Source organism: Pseudonaja textilis, chromosome 2 (assembly GCF_049901715.1).
Source record: "Pseudonaja textilis isolate UNSWEBS1 chromosome 2, rPseTex1.2, whole genome shotgun sequence".
NCBI classification, from domain to species: domain Eukaryota; kingdom Metazoa; phylum Chordata; class Lepidosauria; order Squamata; family Elapidae; genus Pseudonaja; species Pseudonaja textilis.
Window position 1 is genome coordinate 2,920,937 of NC_141991.1, and position 22,076 is coordinate 2,943,012.

Sequence of the window (22,076 nt, forward strand, 5' to 3'; positions counted from 1 at the left end):
GAAATTAGTTCAAAACCCAGGTAATTGACTTCTGCTGCTCTTCATTATGGAGTCTTGTCTCCAGAGGCTGCTGGAGAAGGTCACCCAGAGCTATGGAGTTTGATTAAACTCTCGGTTGATGATGCAACTTTAATCCTGCCTTTCTTCTTATGCAAACCCTGCCTAATATTAACAGTAGGGTCTTTTTCTGATTTTTCTTTTCTATTAGATCTCCATTTTTCAACCCTAAATTGGAGCTGATTTTAAAATTTCATTTCCTATCAGTTGCGGAAATGTCAGTTGTTGGATAAGAGCTGAGTAAGAGGCAGGCAATGACAGCTTGTGGACCAAATCATTGGGTATATAAAGAAAAAGTTATAGAGTGGAATTGTTTTCCTTTCCCCTGCCCTTAACATCTCTGTTGTCCTTCCACATTCATATTAGCTACTGGGTATCTTTATATTTTGAAGTTTCTTAATTATCAAATAAAACATGGCTTTGTGAGATCTGCAGCTGGGACACTGGCAGTGCCCACTGTGTAGTAGATGGTGCAACCTGATTTTTTTTGTCATGCCCACCAGAAATTGGCGTGGAGGTATTCTGTTGGTCCCCCTTGTTTTTTGTGGAACACGGTGGAGAGGAGCCGCTTTGGCCTTCCAATCTCTGAGACAGTGTGTAAACTCTCCCCAAAATACTGCCAAGGGGTTGGTAGGTGTGTTTGGGTGTACGTATATTCCTGATGCATCCAGTCAGGGGAGAATAATACCAAAGGTGCTTTTTCAAGAGGCAACTGGATTTGACCTCTTTTTGGTTTTTCTCTGAAGATGTTTCGCTTCTCATCCAAAAAGCTTCTTCAGCTCTGAGGGGATAGTGGGGAATGGAAGGATTTATACTCCTTGCAGATTCCTTGTTTATACTAACAGATAATCAGAGTTGGAAGGGAAGTTTCTCCACTGCATTGACTTACTTAATGATCAGAAAAATGTCATAAAATCAGATCTGGTCATATGGGTGCCTTAAGTTATGACTAACAAACCCTTTTCCAACTGAGATTATGAGTTATGACTGTAACAAACTCTTTGCCAATTGAGATTCTAAATTAAGGACTACATGTACCCTATAACTACACTGCCCAACATTTGTAAAACTTTGGTCTTGTGCAATGACTCTGGTAAGTTACTACTGCTGCAGCTTTGTGAGCAAAATTCACTCCAACATTTGTGCCCTTTTGCTAGATTATGGTATTTAAGATTACTTGACTTGGAAAAGTATTTTTCCCCACACCAAACAATTGTATGATTTCCCTTCTGTCTCTGTGAAGTTCCGGGAAAACATTAAGATGTGACTTGAAAAAAAAAAGTTTCCTATATTGTTCACAACTGAAGGGGTTTTATCTCTGCTATGGACTTTCTGATGCATTGGTTTTTCTGCAGTGTGGGCTGATGCATTAAAAGATTATTTTTTTGAGAAAAACATTTTATTACACTCCGAGCAATATATATCCTACATACATACATATATATCCGTAGTGAGATTTAAATTTTTTTAATATTGGTTCTGTGGGCGTGGCTTGATGGGTGTGGCAGGGGAAGGATATGGTAAAATCTCCAGTCAGAGGTGGTATTTGCCAGTTGTCCAAACTACTCAAAATTTCCACTACCAGTTCTCCAGAACTGGTTGGAACGTTCTGAATACCACCTCTGATGCTCAGGTAGTCGGCATGAAAGAGACCCAGACACTGCAAAAGACCAGCACGCTGAAAGTTATCAGTTTGGCTTCATTGAAGGCCTCAGGCAGGTTCCTGGCTAGAAAAGCCACGATGAAGTAAATGACAGTTAAGAAACTATATACCTTGGAACAACATAAAACATGGTAACAGAGCCTTTGTTGTACCGAAGGATGATCTCTTCAGGCTGGGAATGCATGTCAGAGTCAGGAAACGGTGGCGAAACGCCCAGCCATATGACACAGATATGGACATCAGAACAAGGAAGGTTGATGGAGTTGGCCAAGCTCTTCCCCAGCCATCTTCTCATCCTTGTATCAACCTTTTAAATTCTCAAGACTCCTTTTTTATTGCTATGAATTCAAGAGGGACTGTGAGATGTGTATATTTTTGTATAATTTGGCATTTTGGGATGCTGCTGCTGTTATTATATCATTATTGTTATCATTATTATTATCATCATGCTTGGGATGGTAATATTGTTGTGGGTGGCATTTTCTTATTTTTGAGAGCAGTGCATCAGATTTTCATTTTAATATGTGCCATAGTGTACACAAGAAAATGACAATTAAGGGTATTGAATTCAAGCCATTTTAATGCAGACTTCCAGAGACCATGTCAGGGGCATCTGAAAAGTCTTGTAGAGTTGGAAAGATTGGCAACATAAAGGGACATTATATCATCCTTAGTGGATATGTAAAAAGCTTTAAAAATGGTTTCTAGCTCATATATAGATACAGAGGATTTTAAAGAGAAATGTTCCATTTAGGCTCAAATGTTTCATTTGAGGATTGGTGAATAAACAATTCAAAAAATGCCATCTAAGATAGTTTCAATATATCATTATATATATATATATCAATATAACATTATATCATTATATATATCAAGATATCATTATTGTGGCAAGATTATTATAGGCAGAAAGTTGGGAAGATTCAGCATGAAGGAATGGTTGTTGAAATTGACAGAACTTGCTGAGATGGACAAACTGACCTTTTTGACATATCAACAAAATTCTCGTTGCAGAAGTGCCATATTTCAAAAACCTGAGTATAATAACTCATGTCTGCATGTGTTTTCCTTGGATGTTGAGTTATAATACATTTTCTTTGGCATTTGTTATTTTTTTGCATTTTGTTTAGTCTCTGCCTCAGTCCCAATGTATGGAAAATTGTCATCCTGGATTTTTCAAGCAGATTCGAGAATGGGAGCCAGTTTGCTGCACTGACTGTGTTCCTTGTCCAGAAGGGACTATCTCCACTCAGGAAGGTGGGTAACACTGGAAAAAAGCATATTTTCATCCATTTATACCAAGGGTCTCAAACTCGGCAAGTTTAAGACCTGTGGACTTCAACTCCCAGAATTCCTCAGCTAACATGACTGGAGGAGGAATTCTAGGAGCTGAAGTCCATTAGTCTTAAAACGACAGTTTGAAGACCCCTGATTTATACCAATGTGGAAATCATTCCATATTTAAAATTGTTATTAAATCTACAGTGGAAATAGATTGCTTTACCTTCTCCCTTCCAGAAACTAAATACTTTGCAAAGATGGATAAAAACTTGATTATCTTCTTCAATTCCATTAGGAATTAATGTTCTTTTTGTTTATGTTAAAAAAAAATTATTTATTTATTTACCATTTTTTTTAATGCCACTCATCTCACAGAAAGTATTTCTTGGCAACATACCATAAAGCAAACAATGAAACATGTTCCAGAAGTAGATTACAGTAAGGAAACTTTTTTAAAAAGCAAAAGTGTAAGATTGTGTACACAAGATGCAACCAGTGAACAGGGTCCCTCTTACTGGGTGATCCCTGACCTCTTGAAAGATTTCCAGAGGGCCTGAAATGTTTAGGCTAAGTCCACATTTGGAATTTGGCCAGTTCTAGTGGCCTTCTGCTTTTGGTCCTGCATGGTCTAGCGATAAGCCATCTCTCACTGTGGATGGGATAATATTCTTCTGGATGGAAATAATGCAAAATTTGGGGATCCTCCTAGACTCTTGGCTTCAGCTTGATGTTCTGACTAAGGCTTCCTGGATCGTAACTATGCACATGCTTATTTTAAAAACAAGACTTATTTTATTGCAACGCTGGGAATTGTTTTCATTCCCAGCCGGAATTAATCTCAAACAATCCTTTGAGATAAGCACCCACCTTTATTTTCTGTGAAGTGCTGCCAATATCAGAAGTATTAAATGAATTAGAAAAAAACCAACTGAAGTACAAAGAGCCTCAAGAATGAATCTGAACTGAATGAACTACTTTGCTTCCTGCAAAGTTTTCATCATCTTTGCCTATCCTTTATACCTTATGGGAGGGGCAATCACCTCCAAGCCTTACTCTTGTGTTGCCCCTTCTGCTTCAGCTGCTTTTGCCTTCTAGCAGCTCTGTGCCACATGCGCACTGAGAACAGGCTTCCCTGGTCCTCTGCCTCACTACTGCCAGACTCCAGAGGCTCCAAAGGCAGCACCCCACTCCAGATGGTCCTGACCCCATCCTTGCATTGGATGCAGGACCCTCATCCAACTCCTCTCCAGACTCCCTGACTGGTCCCTGTTCTTCCCCACTGTCTGATTCCACTGCCATCTGCACTGGCTGCTGGCGAACCACAACAGATGTGCCTTGTCTAGAGGAATCTTTAAACAGATTCTACTTGTGCATCATCTGTGTGCTCTTTCCTGGGCTTAGGAGGTTTATCCATGAATTCCTGTTTCCTGTGGTGAATTCTCTGAGTGAAGGATGGTTGTGATGCCAAGAATCTCTCTTTTTGGTTGTTTCATTTTTTTTGTTCTTGTTTTTATAATTGTATATATTGGGGCTTCTTTGCTAGACTGCAAACTGCCTAAAGTTTGGTTTACAATTAGAAGTCGGACAATCATGATATATATTTACATTTTGCTATGGCTTTCCTGTCTGTCAGTATCAGCTCTAATCCAAAAAAGGATTTAATTGAAAGATGAAAAGAGATATAAAAGAAACCTGTCTTTTTTTTTCAGATACTGAAAAATGCACCAAATGTCCAGATGACCAATTTCCAACCAAGAACAAAATACAATGTGTCCCTAAAACAAGAAACTTTCTTTCCTATGATGAACATCTTGGGCTTATCCCGACCTGTTTTGACCTGTTCTTGTTTCTAACCACAGGCTTTGTTTTAATCATATTTCTTAAATACCGAGAAACTCCCATTATCAAAAGCACCAACCATGACCTCTCCTACATCTTGCTGGTCTCCCTCCTGCTTTTTTTTGGTCCTTTTTCTTCATTGGACAACCAAGGAAAGCAACATGTCTTCTCCAACAACCCGTATTCAGCATTGTCTTCTCAGTAGCCATGTCTTCTAAGTTGGTCAAAACAATCACAGTGGTGCTGGCATTCCTGGCCACAAAACCAGGGAACAGGGTGAGAAGATGGTTGGGGAAGAGTTTGGCCAACTCTATCATCTTTTCTTGTTCTGCTGTCCAAATTATAATCTGTTTCATCTGGCTTTCAGTTTCTTCTCCTTTCCCTGACTCTGACTTCCACTCTCAATTTGGAGTAATCATCCTTCAATGCAATGAAGGCTCTGTCACCATGTTTTATGTTGTTCTTGGCTACATGTGTTTCCTAGCTTCCATTTGCTTCATTGTAGCTTTCCTGGCCAGGAACCTTTCTGGGGCCTTCAATGAAGCCTGGCTAATCACCTGATTCATCCTGCTGGTCTTCTGCAATGTCTGGATCTCCTTCCTGCCACCTATCTGAGCACTAAGGTGACTGCACCACGCATGGTGACTGTGCAGGTCTTCTCCATCTTGGCCTCCAGTACTGGACTGCTGGGCTGCATCTTCTTCCCCAAATGCTATATTATCATCCTGAGGCCAGATCTAAACACTAAGGAACATCTAATAATGAAAATAAGGAAGTAATATTAAAACTGTTTCTTAGGGTTTTATTTTTTTGATTGGGCCTGTATGCTACCTTTGCATCAGTTTGACAAATAAAATTATTTAAAGTCAAATGAAATAAACTTATGAATAGTGCAAAGCTAATGAAATTAAATTCTAACATAATCACCAAGCAGTAAAATAAACAAATTAACAATTAAAATTGTCATGCAACTAGTGACGGATAGGATAAGAAATGAGATAGTTATCATATATTAGCATAAGACAGCTGCATAAGAGATGAGATTCCCCAAAGAAAGATGGAAGGAGTCTTTTTTCCTTAGGTAGGATGAATATGGAAATCTAAGTCTGTGTGAACATGCTCTCTTTCTCTCTACGACATTGTTGAAATTAGATGAGGGTAGTAGAGCTGGAGGGACTTGGTGGCACAGTGGCTAAAATGCTGAGCTTGTCAATCAGAAAGGTTGGCAGTTCAGCGGTTTGAATCCCTAGTATTGTATAACGGAGTGAGCTCCCATTACTTGTCCCAGCTTCTGCCAACCTAGCAGTTCTAAAGCACATAAAAACTGCAAGTAGAAAAATAGGGAACACTTTGGTAGGAAGGTCATAGCGTTCTGTGCGTCTTTGGCATTTAATCATGCCAGCCACATGACCACGGAAACATCTTTGGACAGCACTGGCTCTTTGGCTTTGTAATGGAGATGAGCACCGCCCTCTAGAGCTGGAAATGACTAGCACTTATGTGTGAGGGGAACCTTTACCTTTAGTAGAGCTGGGTGTTAAGAAAATGCATATGACCCCCGGTGGCAACACTGTGAATGACCTTCCTCAGTTATTTCTGCAGTTGTTAGATGACATCATAATCCTTGTGGAGCCTCAGAACTCTATGACTTCAGTGTTCAGTCATCACTCTCCCAACACCCTTTCTGGACAGTTCCCAAATGGACTGATTCCCACTACAAAGCAACACCTGGAAGACTCAACACCCTCTATGAAAACTTGATCCAGGAAAGAAGGTAGAAAACAGCCTGAGACCACATTTGGATGAGGGACTGTGTGTGTGTGTGTGAGAGAGAGAGAGTATGAAAAGAAATAGGGGCGATTGTGGGAAACAGAACCTATTGTTTTTACAGAAGCTATAGAAGACATGCTAGCCTGTGAAGAAAATACATTGTACATATTTCTAATATCATGAGCTAGACTGAAACTTGGGAACTGTACATTGTTAACTCAAAAATATTTCCCTGGTGTTTTAGAGTTGTCAGCAGAAAGGGAGTCGGGGGAGTAATGATACCTTAAATATTTTTATAGATAATTAATAGTCAGCTAAAGCTTCTGGTGTGCAAGATTATTACTGGAGAGCATGACTGATGACTCTTGGCTATTGATATGTCCCATTGGAGAATATACATTCAGGGGGTGGGGGGAAGACCAGAGTCAAGGGTGAGATGAATGATGTGTCTCAGAGTCGGGTGCACTCAGGTAAAGCCGACATGTTCACTCCTAATAAATGATTTTTTTAATCTCTGAGAGATGCAGCTAGCCTCATGGTTTGAATGGAGGTAGATTGTCAGAGCCCTGACATATATAGGAGCTAGGATCAGAGCCCCCTGCTACTCTGGTCTTAACCAGAATTTGCTGATATATTAGTTACTCTAGAGACAACCCCTAGGAACCAGAACCATAAAAGGTAATTTGTAAATAATGGCAGGGGGGCAATAGAATTAGAGTAATGGGAGATGTAATCGGGGCAGAGGCAACATGTTCACTTTAGATATTTTGGATAGGTTGTAATAGCCTGTATATTAAGCCAATGAGGAAAAGATGGGAGGTAAATTTGTAATGGCAATCTATATATATATAAAAAAAATACCACTCATGCATCATCACAAAATCTCCAGAACCATAAAGCCTATAAACATGAAGTTTGGCATTAATGTTCCTCTTGGCTTCTAGGTGCTAACCCAAAAAGGATTTTTCAAAATGACCCTCAGAGCATTAGTATTTCGTATATTATTATTAACATGCTCTGATACTAAGGAGTTCTAATCCCCCTCCTCACCCGAAAAGAAATCTGTTCCAAATGCAGAACACAAGCAAAGGAGAGGAGTTTCAGTTTTAGTTTCAGTACCAAGCAGCTTTAGTACAGAATAGTTGAGCTAAGCCACGCCCAGGGTCCTTGCTATCTCCTTCTTGCGCACACAGCAAGTACTGTTTCAGTTTCCAAACAGACGTCAATTTTCTCACACACTGACAGGACGCTAGCCAGATGAATACTGATGGATGCTGGTAGGCAGAGACAGAATTTTTCCCCCTTATTTTCCTCCCGAAAAACTAAGCCCGACCACAGTTTCGTAGCGAAGCACGGGTATCGAGCTAGTAGGGAATACAAAAAAAAACCCATATTGATGATTTCCACTGTACCTGCATGGGTGTGGTGCACCCTCTTTGCAAAGTACTAAATAGTAAATAAAACTAGTAAATAAAGTAGTAAATAAAACTACCATTGTTGGGAGTTTTGGCTGGTGATTGTTTATTTCAAAACTAGGCACCCTTTCGGAGAACTGGCAAATACCACCTCTGACTGGAGATTTTACAATATCCTTCCCCTGCCATACCCACCAAGCCCCGCCCACAGAACCAGTAGTAAAAAATTTTAATCCCACCACTGATCTGCTGGCCTCCAAGTGGGAAGGTTTCAGGACTCTGTCATGTAAATGGGAAAGAAGCTATGATAGAAAATGGCAGGAGATCATCTCTAATGCTTTGCTATCCAGATTTAGCTAGGGAGCTGCTGGAAGAGCCCACCTTCTGTGGAAGCTGCCTAGAGGCCATGATTCTTTGCAACATCCCATCTCAGGGAAAAAGTGGGAGCCCATACCGGGGAGGAAGAAAAGCTGGTGGGACATTCCCTGTTTTCCCCCACTTCCTTCAAGAAACAACTCTCAGTGGAAGGGAGAATCTCTCCCTCTCCCACATTACTCATAGCTGGAGTGCTATTTAGAATAAAGTTTGTCTGAGTATTCAGATGGTTTACACAAGACATCTCTTTGTTATAGACACAGATTAACAGAGTTGGAAGGGACCTTATAGGTCATCTAATCCAACCCCCCCCCCTGCCCAAGCAGGAGACGCTACCCCACTTCATACAAATGGCAGTCCAGTCTCTTCTTGAAAGCTTCCAGTGATGAAGTTCCCACATAAAGAATGGTTACAGGAACTGGGCCTGGCTAGTCTAGTGAACAGAAGGACCAGGGGAGACATGATAGGAGTCTTCCAATATTTGAGGGGTATCCACAGAGAGGAAGGGGTCAAGCTATTTTCTAAGGCACCTGTAAGCCAGACAAGGAACAATGGATGGAAACTGAACAAGGAGAGATTCAACCTGGAAATAAGGAGAAACTTTCCGACAGTGAGAACAATCAACCAATGGAACTAAAGTTGCCTGCAGAAGTTGTGGGAGCTTCATCACTTGAGACTTTTAAGAAGAGTTTGGACAGCCATGTGTCAGAAATGGTGTAGGGTCTCCTGATTGAGGGGGAGATGGACTAGATGAGCTACAAGGTCCCTTCCAACTCTGATTATCTGTTATCTGTAAAACATTAAAGGTAAGTAGGAAGGGGTGCAACAACTGAGCAGAATGAGCTTCCTGTGCCCATGTTTCTATCTGCAAAAGAGAAATCACTTGCTGCTTCATACGAACCATCATCTTTATAATAATTTTACTTTTCTTTTGTGCTGAAAAAAAGGAGATCACACTATACCCATTGTTAATCTTTTTATTCTTTTTCAGGTCAGCTCATCTTCAGAAGAACAAAATCTCATTACATCCAGTCCTGTTATTCTTCTATACTATAATTAGTAGATAGTGTACCAAATGTCCTTTTTCTTACTCCAAATATCAATTTTCAGTAGAAGTCTTGACAAGAGGACCAGAGAAAGATGACCTGAAGAGTCTACCTAAGGAGGATAATGAAGGGATCTTGTCACAAGCATTAATCACAGATATGAACTGGGGCATGGACATTAAATGCCGCACATTTATCCAGGTCCAAGAAATGAACTAGGAAGGTTGAGGACCTCTTGAATGCTAGCAGTGATAAGGACAAGAAGAAACATATAGTCACCCTACATATTTTTGCCAAATTTCCGAATAAATGGGATGGTTTCAGGATGACTTCTTTTTGTGAATAGGATTTCATTCAGACTTCCATTTTAAGAAGCTAAGAATATGTCTTCTGGATTAGACCAAGATCCATCTTCTTCTCCCAGTGATCACCCAAAAACCTCTGAAGTGCCCACATTTAGAACATAGAGATATGTGAATTATTACAACATCGGACCGGGTTTTATGTTCAATCTCCCACAAACCACATCCATGTGATGCTCAGTCATCCCATTCATTAGGAATGATTTTCTAGAAATCTTATGACACTGTATTTTAATTCCTCTCTTGCTTAGTTCCTGCATAATAATTTAGTAAACCTATTGGATAATTCAGGATATTTTACTTGTAATTTGGCTGAGAGGTGTCTCTCTCCTCTCCTCAAGTTGCTGGTGCTGAATTCTTGAGTCCTACTGCTTCAAAAAATTATTAATGGCTTATCCATAAGATTCCCAATACACAAATGTCATGTTTCAAAAACCTAAGGGTGGAATTTCAGGATTAGGTAGGCTTAAGGGCACAAGAGATATGTACTGCCTTGATTGCTCCAAAGATTCCAGTGGCCATCTTGCAATTCTACTGAACAAGGATGGAGAAAGTATTTTCTAGCTTCCCTTTAATTATTTCAAGCAAAATGGTTGGCTCAGCTCATGCATGGAGAGCAGTTTGGATTATTGTCTAAGTTTAGCCTGTTGGGACATGTTGAGAGTTGACATTCCCCTGTCTCACAGTTCTACAATTCTTCTGGTTGTAAGCTGCTCTTTTGTGTTCAAGTTTGGCCTCAGAATGATAATATAGCACTTGGGGACAAAGATGCAGCCCAGCAGTCCAGCATTGGAGGCCAAGATGGAGAAGACCTGAACAGCCACCATGTATTTCCCTTTGGTGCTCAGGTAGGTGGGCACAAAAGTCACCCAGACACTGCAGAAGACCAACATGCTGAAAGTGATTAGCTTGGCTTCATTGAAGGCCCCAGGCAAATTCCTGGCCAGGAAAGCCACTGTGAAACAGATGGCAGCCAAAAAGCCCAGGTAGCTGAGTGTGATGTAGAACATGACAACACAGCCTTCGTTGCATTGCAAGATGATTACTCCAGGTTGGGAGTGGAGGTCAGAGTCAGGAAATGGAGGACAAACTCCAAGCCAGATGGAGCAGATGATAAGTTGGATAGAAGAACAAGAAAGGATGATTGAATTGGCCAAGCTCTTACCCAACCATCTCTTCATTTGGTTTCCTGGCTTTGTGGCCAGAAAAGCCAGCACTACAGTGATTGTTTTGGCCAAAAGAGAAGAAATAGCAACTGAGAAGACAATGCTGAACACTGTTTGTCGAAGAAGACATGTGGCTTTCCTTGGCTGACCAATGAAGAAAAAAGAAGACAAGAAGCAAAGCAGGAGGGAGATCAGGAGGATGTAAGAGAGATCACGGTTATTGGCTTTGACAATGGGAGTTTCTCGGTATTTAATGAATATGAGTAAAACAAAGCCTGTGGTTAGAAATAAGAGTAAGGCAAAAGACACAAGGATGATGCCCAGATGTTCTTCATAAGACAGGAAAGATGTAACTTTGGGGATACATTGGACTCGGCCCACATTTGGATATTTATCATCTGGACAACTGATACATTTTTCTGTATCTGACAAAATCAAAAGGCAATATTTATTTAACATTCTGTCTTTTTACATTTCAAGAAATACCTTCTTGGGACAACAAGTATTATCAAAGAAGCATTTTTTTTAACAATTGGACCAAAACAAGGAATACAAAATCTCTCTCTCTCTCTCTCTCTCTCTCTCTCTCTCTTTGTCTGTCCGCCTTGCCTCTGCTTCTATCTCTGTTTCTCTATAAATTGCTACGGTCATTCAAACTGGGGAAAGCTCTTGGACCCAAGATTTCCAGTGTTATGAGCAAAGCCTTCATAGAAAGCTACATTATTAGAGATAAAAAAATAAAACAGTTAGTGTTTCTGCGTCTGCTTCCTGTGTCCTTTTAGCTGACACTTCTTAATATTGTATTCCAGTGTTGGCAAACCTCTTCAGTACCAAGTGTGAAATGGGAGCACTCACACATGGGGGAGGGGGAATTTGAAGAGCAGTTCCCCAGCGCTCTTCCAATTTCCGGCGCCCCCAGATACATGTGCACACTGGAACCCAGAAAAGCAATGAGCAATGGCTGGCGTGCCCGGAGAGATGGCTCTGCATGCCACTCGGCACGCCATAGGTTCAACACCATGGCTCTTTACTGAACTCAGAGGATATCTATCCTGAAGGGTCCTTGGCAGGGTTGGGCTACGATCAGTTCACACCTATTCACTAGAACCGGTTGTTAACATTCTAAGCAGTTTGGAGAACTGGTTGTTAGAAGAAATTACTGGCCTAATCCTGCAAGGAAAGCAGGAAGGAAACATTCTGGTGTTGCTTACAGAAACTGCCTCTCTGTTAACCCTTATTACATTCTTGGCAGGACTAGACTTCCTGTCGCAGGAACTTCTCGGGAGTTTTTTTCCCCTTCTTGGCTGGTACTTTGCTTGTATGGAGTGACCATTCAAAGTTACAATGGCACTGAAAAAAAGTGACTTATGACCATTTTTCACACATACGAATGTTGCACCATCCCCACAGTCATACGAATGTTGCACCATCCCCACAGTCATGAGAGGCCAGGCGAGGAGATGTGTTGCCTCGATGCAAGTGATATTGAGTTGGCCTCGCCCAGCCAATAACATGATCACCAAGCCATGTCCACCTGGTCACTTGACCACCAAGCCACGCCCACCAACTGAGCCATACCCACAGGTTGTTAAAAAATTTGAATCCCACCCCTGGTCCTTGGTACTCTCTGACTTGCTTGTTTTCTTACAGATTGTTCTCCCATCTAAGTTAGCTGCTAGCACTGATGATGTTACCTAGTTAGCATAAGGAAATGTCTGTAAGAAAACAAGCAAGCTCAGAGAGCACCAAGGACTCTTCATTTCAAACCTGAGCTACAAATATTCTCCTTTATTAATACCTATCCTGTGAAATCTAGCTGGCTGGCAGAGAAGGCAGTCTACCAAATAATCCAGAATGACTACAGGAACCAGTGTTAATATTGGTGTAATGATGTACATCCATAACTTTCCTCACTACCATATTATGAACCAGTGACACTTTCCAGTGATATTGAATGAGAAGCTCATTTAGAGTGCATTGCAACAATCCTTCCAGAAAATGGACCTAAAACAATTGGTTATGTTTCAAAGAACTCTGATGTTCTTAGAAAGATAATTGTGGAAGGACAGATCCAACCTAAAAAGCAGAAGAAATATTTTCTCTGGCAGTAGTTTTCTTTGGTTTGGCCGTCCCGCCACATCTTCTATCTCTTACTACATTTGTCTTCAAGGTCTATTCTTTGCTTTAAATAAGAAATTGTGGATTTTGAGAATAAACAAGAAAACAGTTGAGCATTATATCTGTTTCTTAACTTGCATTTTAATGAAAATGCTCTGGTTGAATTCGTGCCCACAAAATTTGCCCTTTTTTTGGTTTCACCCACCTTCCTGAGTGGAAATGGTCCCCTCTGGGCAAGAAACACAGTCATAGCAGCAAACTGGCTCTCCTTCTCGCTTCCACTTGACAAATCCAGGATGACATTTTTCCACACATTTGGACTGAGGAAGAGACTAAGCAGAAAAACAAGGAATTTGAAAGAAAACATGCTAGCGCTAACTATAATAGCATGCTCTTGAAATATGACTAAAAGTGACTGCTCAGTTTTTAGAACTGTACTGAGGTTGAGATGGGGATGAGACCATGAGACCATGTCCCTCAAAAGGGGTAAATCAGGCACCTTTTCCTGAAGTACATGAAACATAAATGTCAGCCTTGCATTGGAAAGCAATATTTCTAAGGCCCAACTAGGAATCCAAGAAAATATCCTTTCTGTTAAAGAACTACAATTAGATGACCTCAACTGTCATGGAGACAAAAACCCAATTTTATTATTAACTAAATTTGGAGTCTTCCCTCCACAGGAGACTTGAGGTAGCTAACAATCAAGGGGGTTTTCAGATGAGATGTCCCCTTACATGTCAAAGGCCAAATCTAAGCAGCATTTCCTTGCAAATTGCCCATCATTACTTCAGGTATTACAGAAGGTTTTTTCTCTAAACCAAAGTGATATTTCAGTGCTCCTGTTTTCTGGGTCAGGGCTTTATCTCACATCAGACCAACCATTCTAATGCCATGTGATCCATTTATCTCAGTAGAATGAAAGAGAGGCAGGGATAATTCTGACCAAGTCTGGATTGGTTAAAACAATCTTGCTCTGCTCTTTTATGAGGCATTGGCCCCAACCAGGACTAAGTGAATCCTAATTTCAAAGCTTATTTCCCATTGTAAGAGGTAATTGCGCAACCCACCTATCTCCATCCCTACCCTCCCTTTCTAAAGAATGAAATATTTTGGGAAATATTAAAAGAGGCAGAGTATTATATTTCCCCAAAGGAGAAATTGAGAAACATGTTCTTAAAGGCAGAAAGCAGCTCCAGTCTTTCTTAACAGCCACTAGCAGATGCCTGAACTCTTTAGAGATGGTTATTTTGTGCCCATTGAGAAAGAGTGGAATGTCTATTCACAAACAAAACACCTTCACATCCAGTGATGGGATTAAAATTTACATTCCCCTCCTCCACCCAAATTCTAAGCATAGGACACGAACTTTAGTACACAATAGGATTAACCCACCACCATTAGAACAGCAAAAAATACCAGGGTCACTACATTGCACAACCCCTGCAGCATTTCAGAAACTCTATAAAAATCCTTGCACTCATCAAGCCAATTTGTCAGCTGTCCCAGAACCACATGTTGGTTCTGCTTGTCAATAAATGGACTCCTTCTTTCCAATCAGCCTCCATTTTATTTCCAGTGTTTTTCTCCTGAATTTGAACTGAACCAAATGGGTTTTACTTCCTACACCATTGAGAGAAAAAAGGACTTCCATCCAGTCTTGATTCCATTTCACCGGATTCAGTCCAAACCTGAACTCAGAGACTGATCCACAGAATTGCCTTCTTCTTTGCTATTTGAGGACAAGAAACAAGCAAGGCTATCAGGCTAGTACTGAGGGCCTCTCTTACCATTTTCCCAGAACTTTTCCATTTCAAAATTAAACCATGGTGCATAGACTTTACCCAAATTAAAATGGGCGAGACCTTTGGAAAATAGGGGGCGGGGGGAAACATCAATATTTCTTCTACCTTATTGTGAAACTTTAGCTGTAATAAATGGTCCTGGATAATGATAAGTTTCTGTTTTTCAAAAGTCACCAGTTTCCCTATGATGGCGTCCTTCTTGGGGAAAAATATCCAGCTTGAGATCTTCAGATCAGCTGTTAAATCGCCATTTCGGTTCAAGTACAGTTTTATGTCAGAAATATTGGAAAACTCATTCTTCTCCAGGAAGTGGTGGAACTAGAAAGGGAATTTTAAAAACAGTATTCCTGAAGAAGGAAGGGGTTGAGCTAGATGGTCTAAGAGACTGTTTCAGATTTATGAAGATAAGATTCTAAGATGCTAGTCATGAAAGCACACACATGGGAATTTATTTAATAATACATATATCCTATTTAGATTTAGCCGTGTTCAAACTTTATCCAGCATAATTCCCATTCTTTGGAATATTACAATATTCCAAAACAATATCATTTATTGTTTTGGCCAAATCTTTTGGCCACTTGTAGCACAAGAAATTTGAGATGGTACCCCTCCTTCTCCTTTGGATTCTTTCTCAAAATACATTAAATTGGATGGCTATTTGTCAGAACCTCATACCTGCCACGGCTCCAGCCTTGGAGCCCCCAATGTCTTTTCATCTTCCTTCCTTCTCCTCCTGGATCTAGAAGAATATGCCGCATTCAAGGCATAGGCCAGAGTCTTAATGACACTGTAAAAATGGTGGAAGTTATGGTTCCTAAACGTGTTTATTTTCTGTCTGGTCTCCAGTGGTATTTTCTCAGTACATCTTCTCCGGCCTTTGACAGAAACGCCCTTTTTTGAAAAAGAACAGTGAAATGACTGTGGGTACATAAAGAAATTGGGTTCATAGAAATCCTTTATTGCCAATTGCTTTGTCTCAAAACCAAGAGTAAAGGCAGTTTTCACATATTTGAGAAGTCTCTTTTTCAATGGATTTAACCCAATGACTGTTGTGATCCAGACTTTCCCTTCAATGGGTCCTGGCAGACGCATAAATATTAACTGGAAAGTAAGAAGTCTGTCCCAAATGGCCTGATATTCTAAGAAATGAACAAAGACATTGACTTGTCTCCACTTAGAGAGGGCTGCCCGGAGGGGAGCTGTATTTCCAGTCCTTGAGAATCGTTGTGATATAACAGCACAGATGCCATTCCTGACAAGCATAGGAGTCAAAATCCTCATGAAATTCTCTCCATTCTCTGTGTCTGAAGCAAAGAGACCAATCAAGGTCCATCTGAAATGCAGGAGCACTTGGACAATTTCTGGGTAGAAGAAGCCTTTTTTGGGGAAGAGGGAGTGGTAAAATGGCAAATAACTTTTATCATGCAGTGATTCGGAAAATAATTCAAAATTCATCTGAAAAAGCAATGAAGAATATTGGAGTCAGATCTCTTCCAAGCTTTAAAGAAATCCGATTTGATTCTTATAAACATATTTCAATAGTTCATTGTTAATTAAGCTATCAACATAGAGAATTTAAGAAATATATAACATAAACAAGTTTGTATATAACAATAACATAAAAGAAAATAAGTTTAAAAAACAATAAAAATAAAGAATGCAAATCATATTTCTGTATGAGCCCTACTATATAATTTACTTGGACTTCAGTAAGGCGTTTCATAGAGTAGACCATAACCTACTACTAGATAAAGTAGAAAAATGTGGGTCAGACAGCATCATCATCAGGTGGATTCCTAACTGGCTGACCAACCACACTCAACGTGTAGTCCTCAATGGAATTGCATCTACATGGATGGAAGTATGCAGTACCCCAAATTCAATGGTGAAAAAAGTAAGGTTCTACATTTAGGCAAGAAAAATCAAGTGCACAGGTACAGTATATGTGGTACCTTCAATAGTAGTAACTGTGAGAGGAATCTTGGAGTCCTAGTGGACAACTATTTAAATATGAGCCAGCAGTGTGCATCAGCTGCCAAAAAAGCCAACACATTTCTAGGCTCCATAAGCAGAGCGATAGAATCAAGATCACATGAAGTGTTAATGCCACTTTATAATGCTTTGGTAAGGCCACACTTGGAATACTGCATCCAGTTTTGGTTGCCATAATGTAAAAAAGATGTTGAGATTCTAGAAAGAGTGCAGAGAAGCGCAATCAAGATGATTAGGGGACTGGAGGCTAAAACATGTCAGAGCATTTTCAGCATGACTATTATTATGAGACAACCCAGGAGCAAAACACAGCACACAGAGACATTTAACAGTGGTTTATATACAACAGTTATATACAGACATATATATGGTAGGCAAAATACCTTACAAGCAATCTTTCCTCTTCTTAACTCTACACGGAGAACTCTGCAATGAATACCGGACACAAGGAGAGAGAACACACCCTGTAATGGCTGCCTTTATAAAACATCTCTTAAAGGGATAAAACCCACCCCCAGTCTTAAAGGGAAATACTCATGCTATGCTGATTCATTCCTATTGCATCAGCCACATCTGGTCAGCTTTACTGCTGGTTGGCTCTTAAATTCCAAGACCTTAACAAAACATATGAAGAATGATTGCAGGAACTGGGTATGTCTAGTCTAATGAAAAGAAGGACTAGGGGAGACATGATAGCAGTATTCCAATATCTCAGGGGCTGCCACAAAGAAGAGGGAGTCCAAAGTACTAAGGGCAGAACAAGAAGCCATGGGTAGAAACTAATCAAGGAGAGAAGCAACTTAGAACTAAGGAGAAATTTCCTGACAGTTAGAACAATTAATCAGTGGCACAACTTGCCTCCAGAAGTTGTGAATGCTCCAACACTGGAAGTTTTAAAGAAGATGGTGGATAACCATTTGTCTTGAAGTGGTGTAGCATTTCCTGCCTAGGCAAGGGGTTGGTCTGGAAGACCTCCAAGGTGCCTTCCAACTCTGTTATTCTACATGGACAAAATGTCTATATGGACTATTAACCAAAATTCCTCACGGTAAAAAAGAAAAAAAATCTCAGTAAACATTACATTGAATAAAAATATTTCAAGTATGCACCATTGTGTTATCCCTTAGTAAGTATTGTTCTTACTTCTTACGGCTCCGTTGAGCCCAAATATCCATCTCAAACATGTGCATGTAGATCATAGTCAAAATGCTTTCTTAAGGGCAATCAATTTCTCCATAGTATTTGTCCCTTTCCTCTGTCGAAAGCTGCACTAAGATCTACAAAGGCAGAGAACTGCTATTTCCAATGACTGATATGTTTTGTAAATAAATGGTTTGAGATCTATTGTCAATAGACCTACTTGGCCAAAGTTACTCTACATGGGTGCACTTGTCATTTACTAAACTCTCAACTCAAGAAGAACCTAGCATGTATTTTATAGCTCTAGGATGAATAGGCCTGTAGTTTCTAGGGTCCTCTTTATTCCCTTTTTAATACATGAAACTATAATATTAATACCAGCCAATAGTCGCCTTCACCAGCAGGGGTATTTTTTTAATTAATTCAGCTGGTAAAAAGTCTTCAGGAGCTCTATTGCTCTTCCAGACTTTTATGAGGAACATCATGAACATTTTTGGGTTAAGAAGAATTGACATGTTGCTTGTATGCTTGTAATATATCTTCAATAAAATGATTTATTGATAGACTGGTCCCTAGGAGGTCATTTGGATTCTTTCCATGAATCTGGGATTTGTTTGCCATTGAAAATATCATTTTTGTAAAGATTAGGTACAAAAGATGAGCTTCCCATCTCTGCTGCATCTTTCATTTGTACAGAAGACTATTAGACTGGACACAGAGCATCTCCTCACCTTCCTAGGAATGCAGCAGAAGACCCAAAGCAATGAGGAGGATCTCATAAAGGGGATATTACTGCTTTGATATTCTCCCCCTCAACACTATGGATCTCAATCATTAACCATGATGTCTACAATGGCCCGGGTAAAAAGCAGCTCTTCCAATAGAAGATACGGTTGGATCTATCCCTCACCCACCCATCACTCTAGTCAATTTACCTATAGAAAAAAATGCATATAAACCTGAGGGACTTTGAAGGTGCCTCCTAATGTTGACATCTGGATGGAGATGTCATCGGCAGCTCCATCAACAAGAGCCAAAATGTTGTCCTTCCTTCCACAGCTGTAATTGGGAACATTGGCTTCTCCAGTAGACAGAATGTCCAGCAAGGCTTCTGAAGTGCCAAGTGTGTTCAAATAGTTGTCATGGATGTTGTAGCCAAGTGTGAGATTTTGTGGAAGCCAGGGTGTCTTGTTGGCCACTTGAATATTAAAAATGTAGCGTACTATTCTTTCCACATCAAAGGGTAAACTAATGTAAAAGAAAGTGCTCATGTTATCTACATCATCTAACAACACTAACAAAATACTTACACAATGCAACCCACTTTGTCTCCACAACCCTTCTGAGTCTTAAGGTAATCGTGATCCAAAATCAGATGCAAAAGACAGTTACCCACCACCCTTTAATTTTAATGAATGTTGGAAAGATGGGATTTAGATACAGTAGGTCCTTCTAAGTATAAGAATCACAAACACACTGTCATTTGTAGCAGTAGTAATTTTCATCTGCCCAAGAACCAGGATTCAAAATCACTCAATCATTAAAGTAGGACCATCACAATAAGAAGAGATGGTTTGCAAGTGACCCACAAAAGCAATTCTAAAATCAAGTCATCCTCTCTTCCTATAAGAATCAGCTATTAAATATGAATGAACAATTACAAAAATATGGAAATTAGGTGAGGCAAAGGAAACTACAATAATCTTTACTTTAAAAAAAAAAGTCAGTATTCAATTGACAAATTCAGGATTGGATTGGGAAAAGTATATAATCTGGACTTTTTTTCACGGTCTGTCCCCCCTCCCCCTGCATCTTTGGATTTGAGATTTTCCCACCGAATAAAAGAAAAGAAAGATGCCATGAAAATCAAAATGATTCAAGAAATTAGACTTGCTTGACCTGTAACACAAGCATAAGTTAAATAAGAAGAAAAGAAGGTGAGTGTTAGAACTGCAAAAGGAGGGAATGCAACTCCATCACACTGGACAACTTACGTGCGAGATTGACTAGAAGGAGCCTTATTGAAAGGCAATGCTGCTGGGACAAACATTTTCGTTGCAGTGGTGATCATAGTAATGAGATGGTCTCCTGGCCTGTAACAGCTCCATGGTCTTTTCCCATCCTCCAAACTCAGTGGGCATTTTGTTCTAAGCTTCCCAGAGGCTGACTGGGGCACTAGCAGTATTGGAAGCAGAATCAGGAGGACCATTATTCATAGAGCTGAATGAATCCCCTTTGCGTTTCTCAACTTGAAGAACAAGAAGAGGTAGAAGAATCCAAAGCACTCTCACAAGGTGGGAGTGCCAGTGGCTTTCCTGATTGAGACAGAGACAAACTGAGCTTCAGATGGAAAGGAGAGAAAGAGACATTCAAAAGCACAGCCCCTGCTTGTCCCTTAACTTGTGCTGCACAGAGTGTGACCTGAGTCATTTATCCCTTTTTGATACAAGATCTCTTCCACGTTTCTTCAGTCCGATGTTTACATCAAAAGCAAGCACTAGCAGAAGAGATCTCAAAGACCAGAACTGTGAAAATTACAGAGAGAAGCAACTCTTCCTCTGGGGATCTTTAACTTCTTTGTGCAAAGGGATAGCTGGAAAAAGGCACTTAAGTGAAAAGTCGCCAATATTGTATATCACTGGGGGCACTGTTCTGTAGCCCTTGTGGTTCTTCCTGCCAGGTCCAGCCCAGAAAATTATGCAAATGATCTATTGGCATCCCTATAGTAAAACAACTCATTCCCTGCATAATAACAATTCAGAAATTGCATATAATTCATTCCTTTATTTGAACAAAACAGTTCAGTTGAGATATTCATAGGGTGGTCTGAATGTGATAAATTGGAGAAAAAGAAGTATCATTTGCATTCTTTATTCCTAGTTGTTTCTTAATATGTTTATTTGATTTTTATATAAAATCTTGTTTTATATTTGGTATCTTGATATGGGCTAAGGGATAATCAACAACAAACAATATATTTGCATGAGAACCAAGATAGATTTATCAAAAGCTAATATTTTGGACTTGATTTGACCCCAAATATAACAGCATTTTCATTGCTTTTTCAGATCCATTATAAAATTATTTCAGAGGCTCTGAGTGATAAGATTCAGTTCCCCCTTTTCCACCAAATGCTGCCCAAAGAAGGCTTTTGCTGTCCAGGGATTGTCCAAGTGCTCCTCCATTTCAGATGGACCTTGATTGGTTTCTTTGCTTCAGACACAGAGAATGGAGAGGATTTCATGAGGAGTTTTACTCCTTTGGTTGCCAGGAATGGAATTTGTGTTGTTATATCAGAACAATCCTCAACAACTAGACCTACAGCAACATTTAAGGACACAATCTCTAAGTGGAAACAAGTCAAAGTCTTTGTTCACTTCATGGACTTTGATAACCTTGTGGACAGATTTCTTCCTTTCCATTTAACACTTAATATTTTGACAGGATCAATTGAAGGGAAAGTCTGGATCATGACAACTTTGGGAATGTATTCCATTAAAAAGAACAAAGTTTTCAAATATATCCATAGTGTTTGGTCCTTTTCTTTAGAAGCAAAGAAAAGAGCAAAAGATAATGCATATGAATCAATTCTCTTTGTGGAACCTCAGTTTCAAGATCAGTCTTTTCGCTGTTCTTTTTCAAAGCATGTCTTTTCTGCCAAAGGGTGGGGAAGGTGCACTCAGAAAGCACCACTGGGGGCTCAAAAGAAAAGGAACAGGATCCAGATCACAAATAACCAATAATAACCAAATAACCAAGGAAAAAAAACAGACCCAGGAAACTATAGACCAATCAGCCTAACATCAATACCGGGGAAGTTACTGGGAAAAATAATAAAAAACAAGATCTGCCAACATCTAGAAACAAGTAAAGTAATAACTAGCAGTCAGCATGGGTTTGTTAAAAACAGATCATGCCAAACCAATCTTATTTCATTCTTCAACACAGTGACTAAATTAGTAGACCAGCAAAATACTGTGGACATAATACACTGCTTAAAAAAATAAAGGGAACACTTAAACAATACAATGTAACTCCAAGTCA

At 39.8% G+C, this 22,076-nt stretch overlaps 2 protein-coding genes across 2 annotated transcripts in view; one reads left to right on the forward strand and one right to left on the reverse strand.

Moving 5' to 3' along the window:
* The window catches only part of LOC113451647 (uncharacterized), a 211,170-nt gene that overhangs the window by 8,820 nt on the left and 180,274 nt on the right, over positions 1 to 22,076 (forward strand). The window lies entirely within an intron of this gene.
* Positions 9,500 to 20,616, reverse strand: LOC148126557 (vomeronasal type-2 receptor 26-like). The gene is made up of 8 exons (XM_087922995.1): positions 20,027 to 20,616; positions 18,992 to 19,280; positions 15,576 to 15,791; positions 15,003 to 15,215; positions 13,298 to 13,424; positions 11,340 to 11,399; positions 10,974 to 11,249; positions 9,500 to 9,558 (listed from the first exon to the last, which is right to left on the reverse strand). Exons 1-8 carry the CDS (start codon positions 20,239 to 20,241, stop codon positions 9,500 to 9,502), a joined length of 1,455 nt encoding a protein of 484 aa, XP_087779121.1. The 5' UTR covers positions 20,242 to 20,616.

Bases quoted from the DNA above. Each gene is read 5' to 3' on its own strand.
- LOC148126557 (XM_087922995.1), bottom strand. From the start codon at position 20,241: ATGGTCCTCCTGATTCTGCTTCCAATACTGCTAGTGCCCCAGTCAGCC. The intron at 11,400-13,297 runs GTGGGTGAAACC...TGATTTTGTCAG, and splicing joins GACCATTTCCACTCAGGAAG to ATACAGAAAAATGTATCAGT. The intron at 9,559-10,973 runs GTAAGAGCTTGG...TATCCTCCTTAG, and splicing joins CCAAATGAAGAGATGGTTGG to GTAGACTCTTCAGGTCATCT.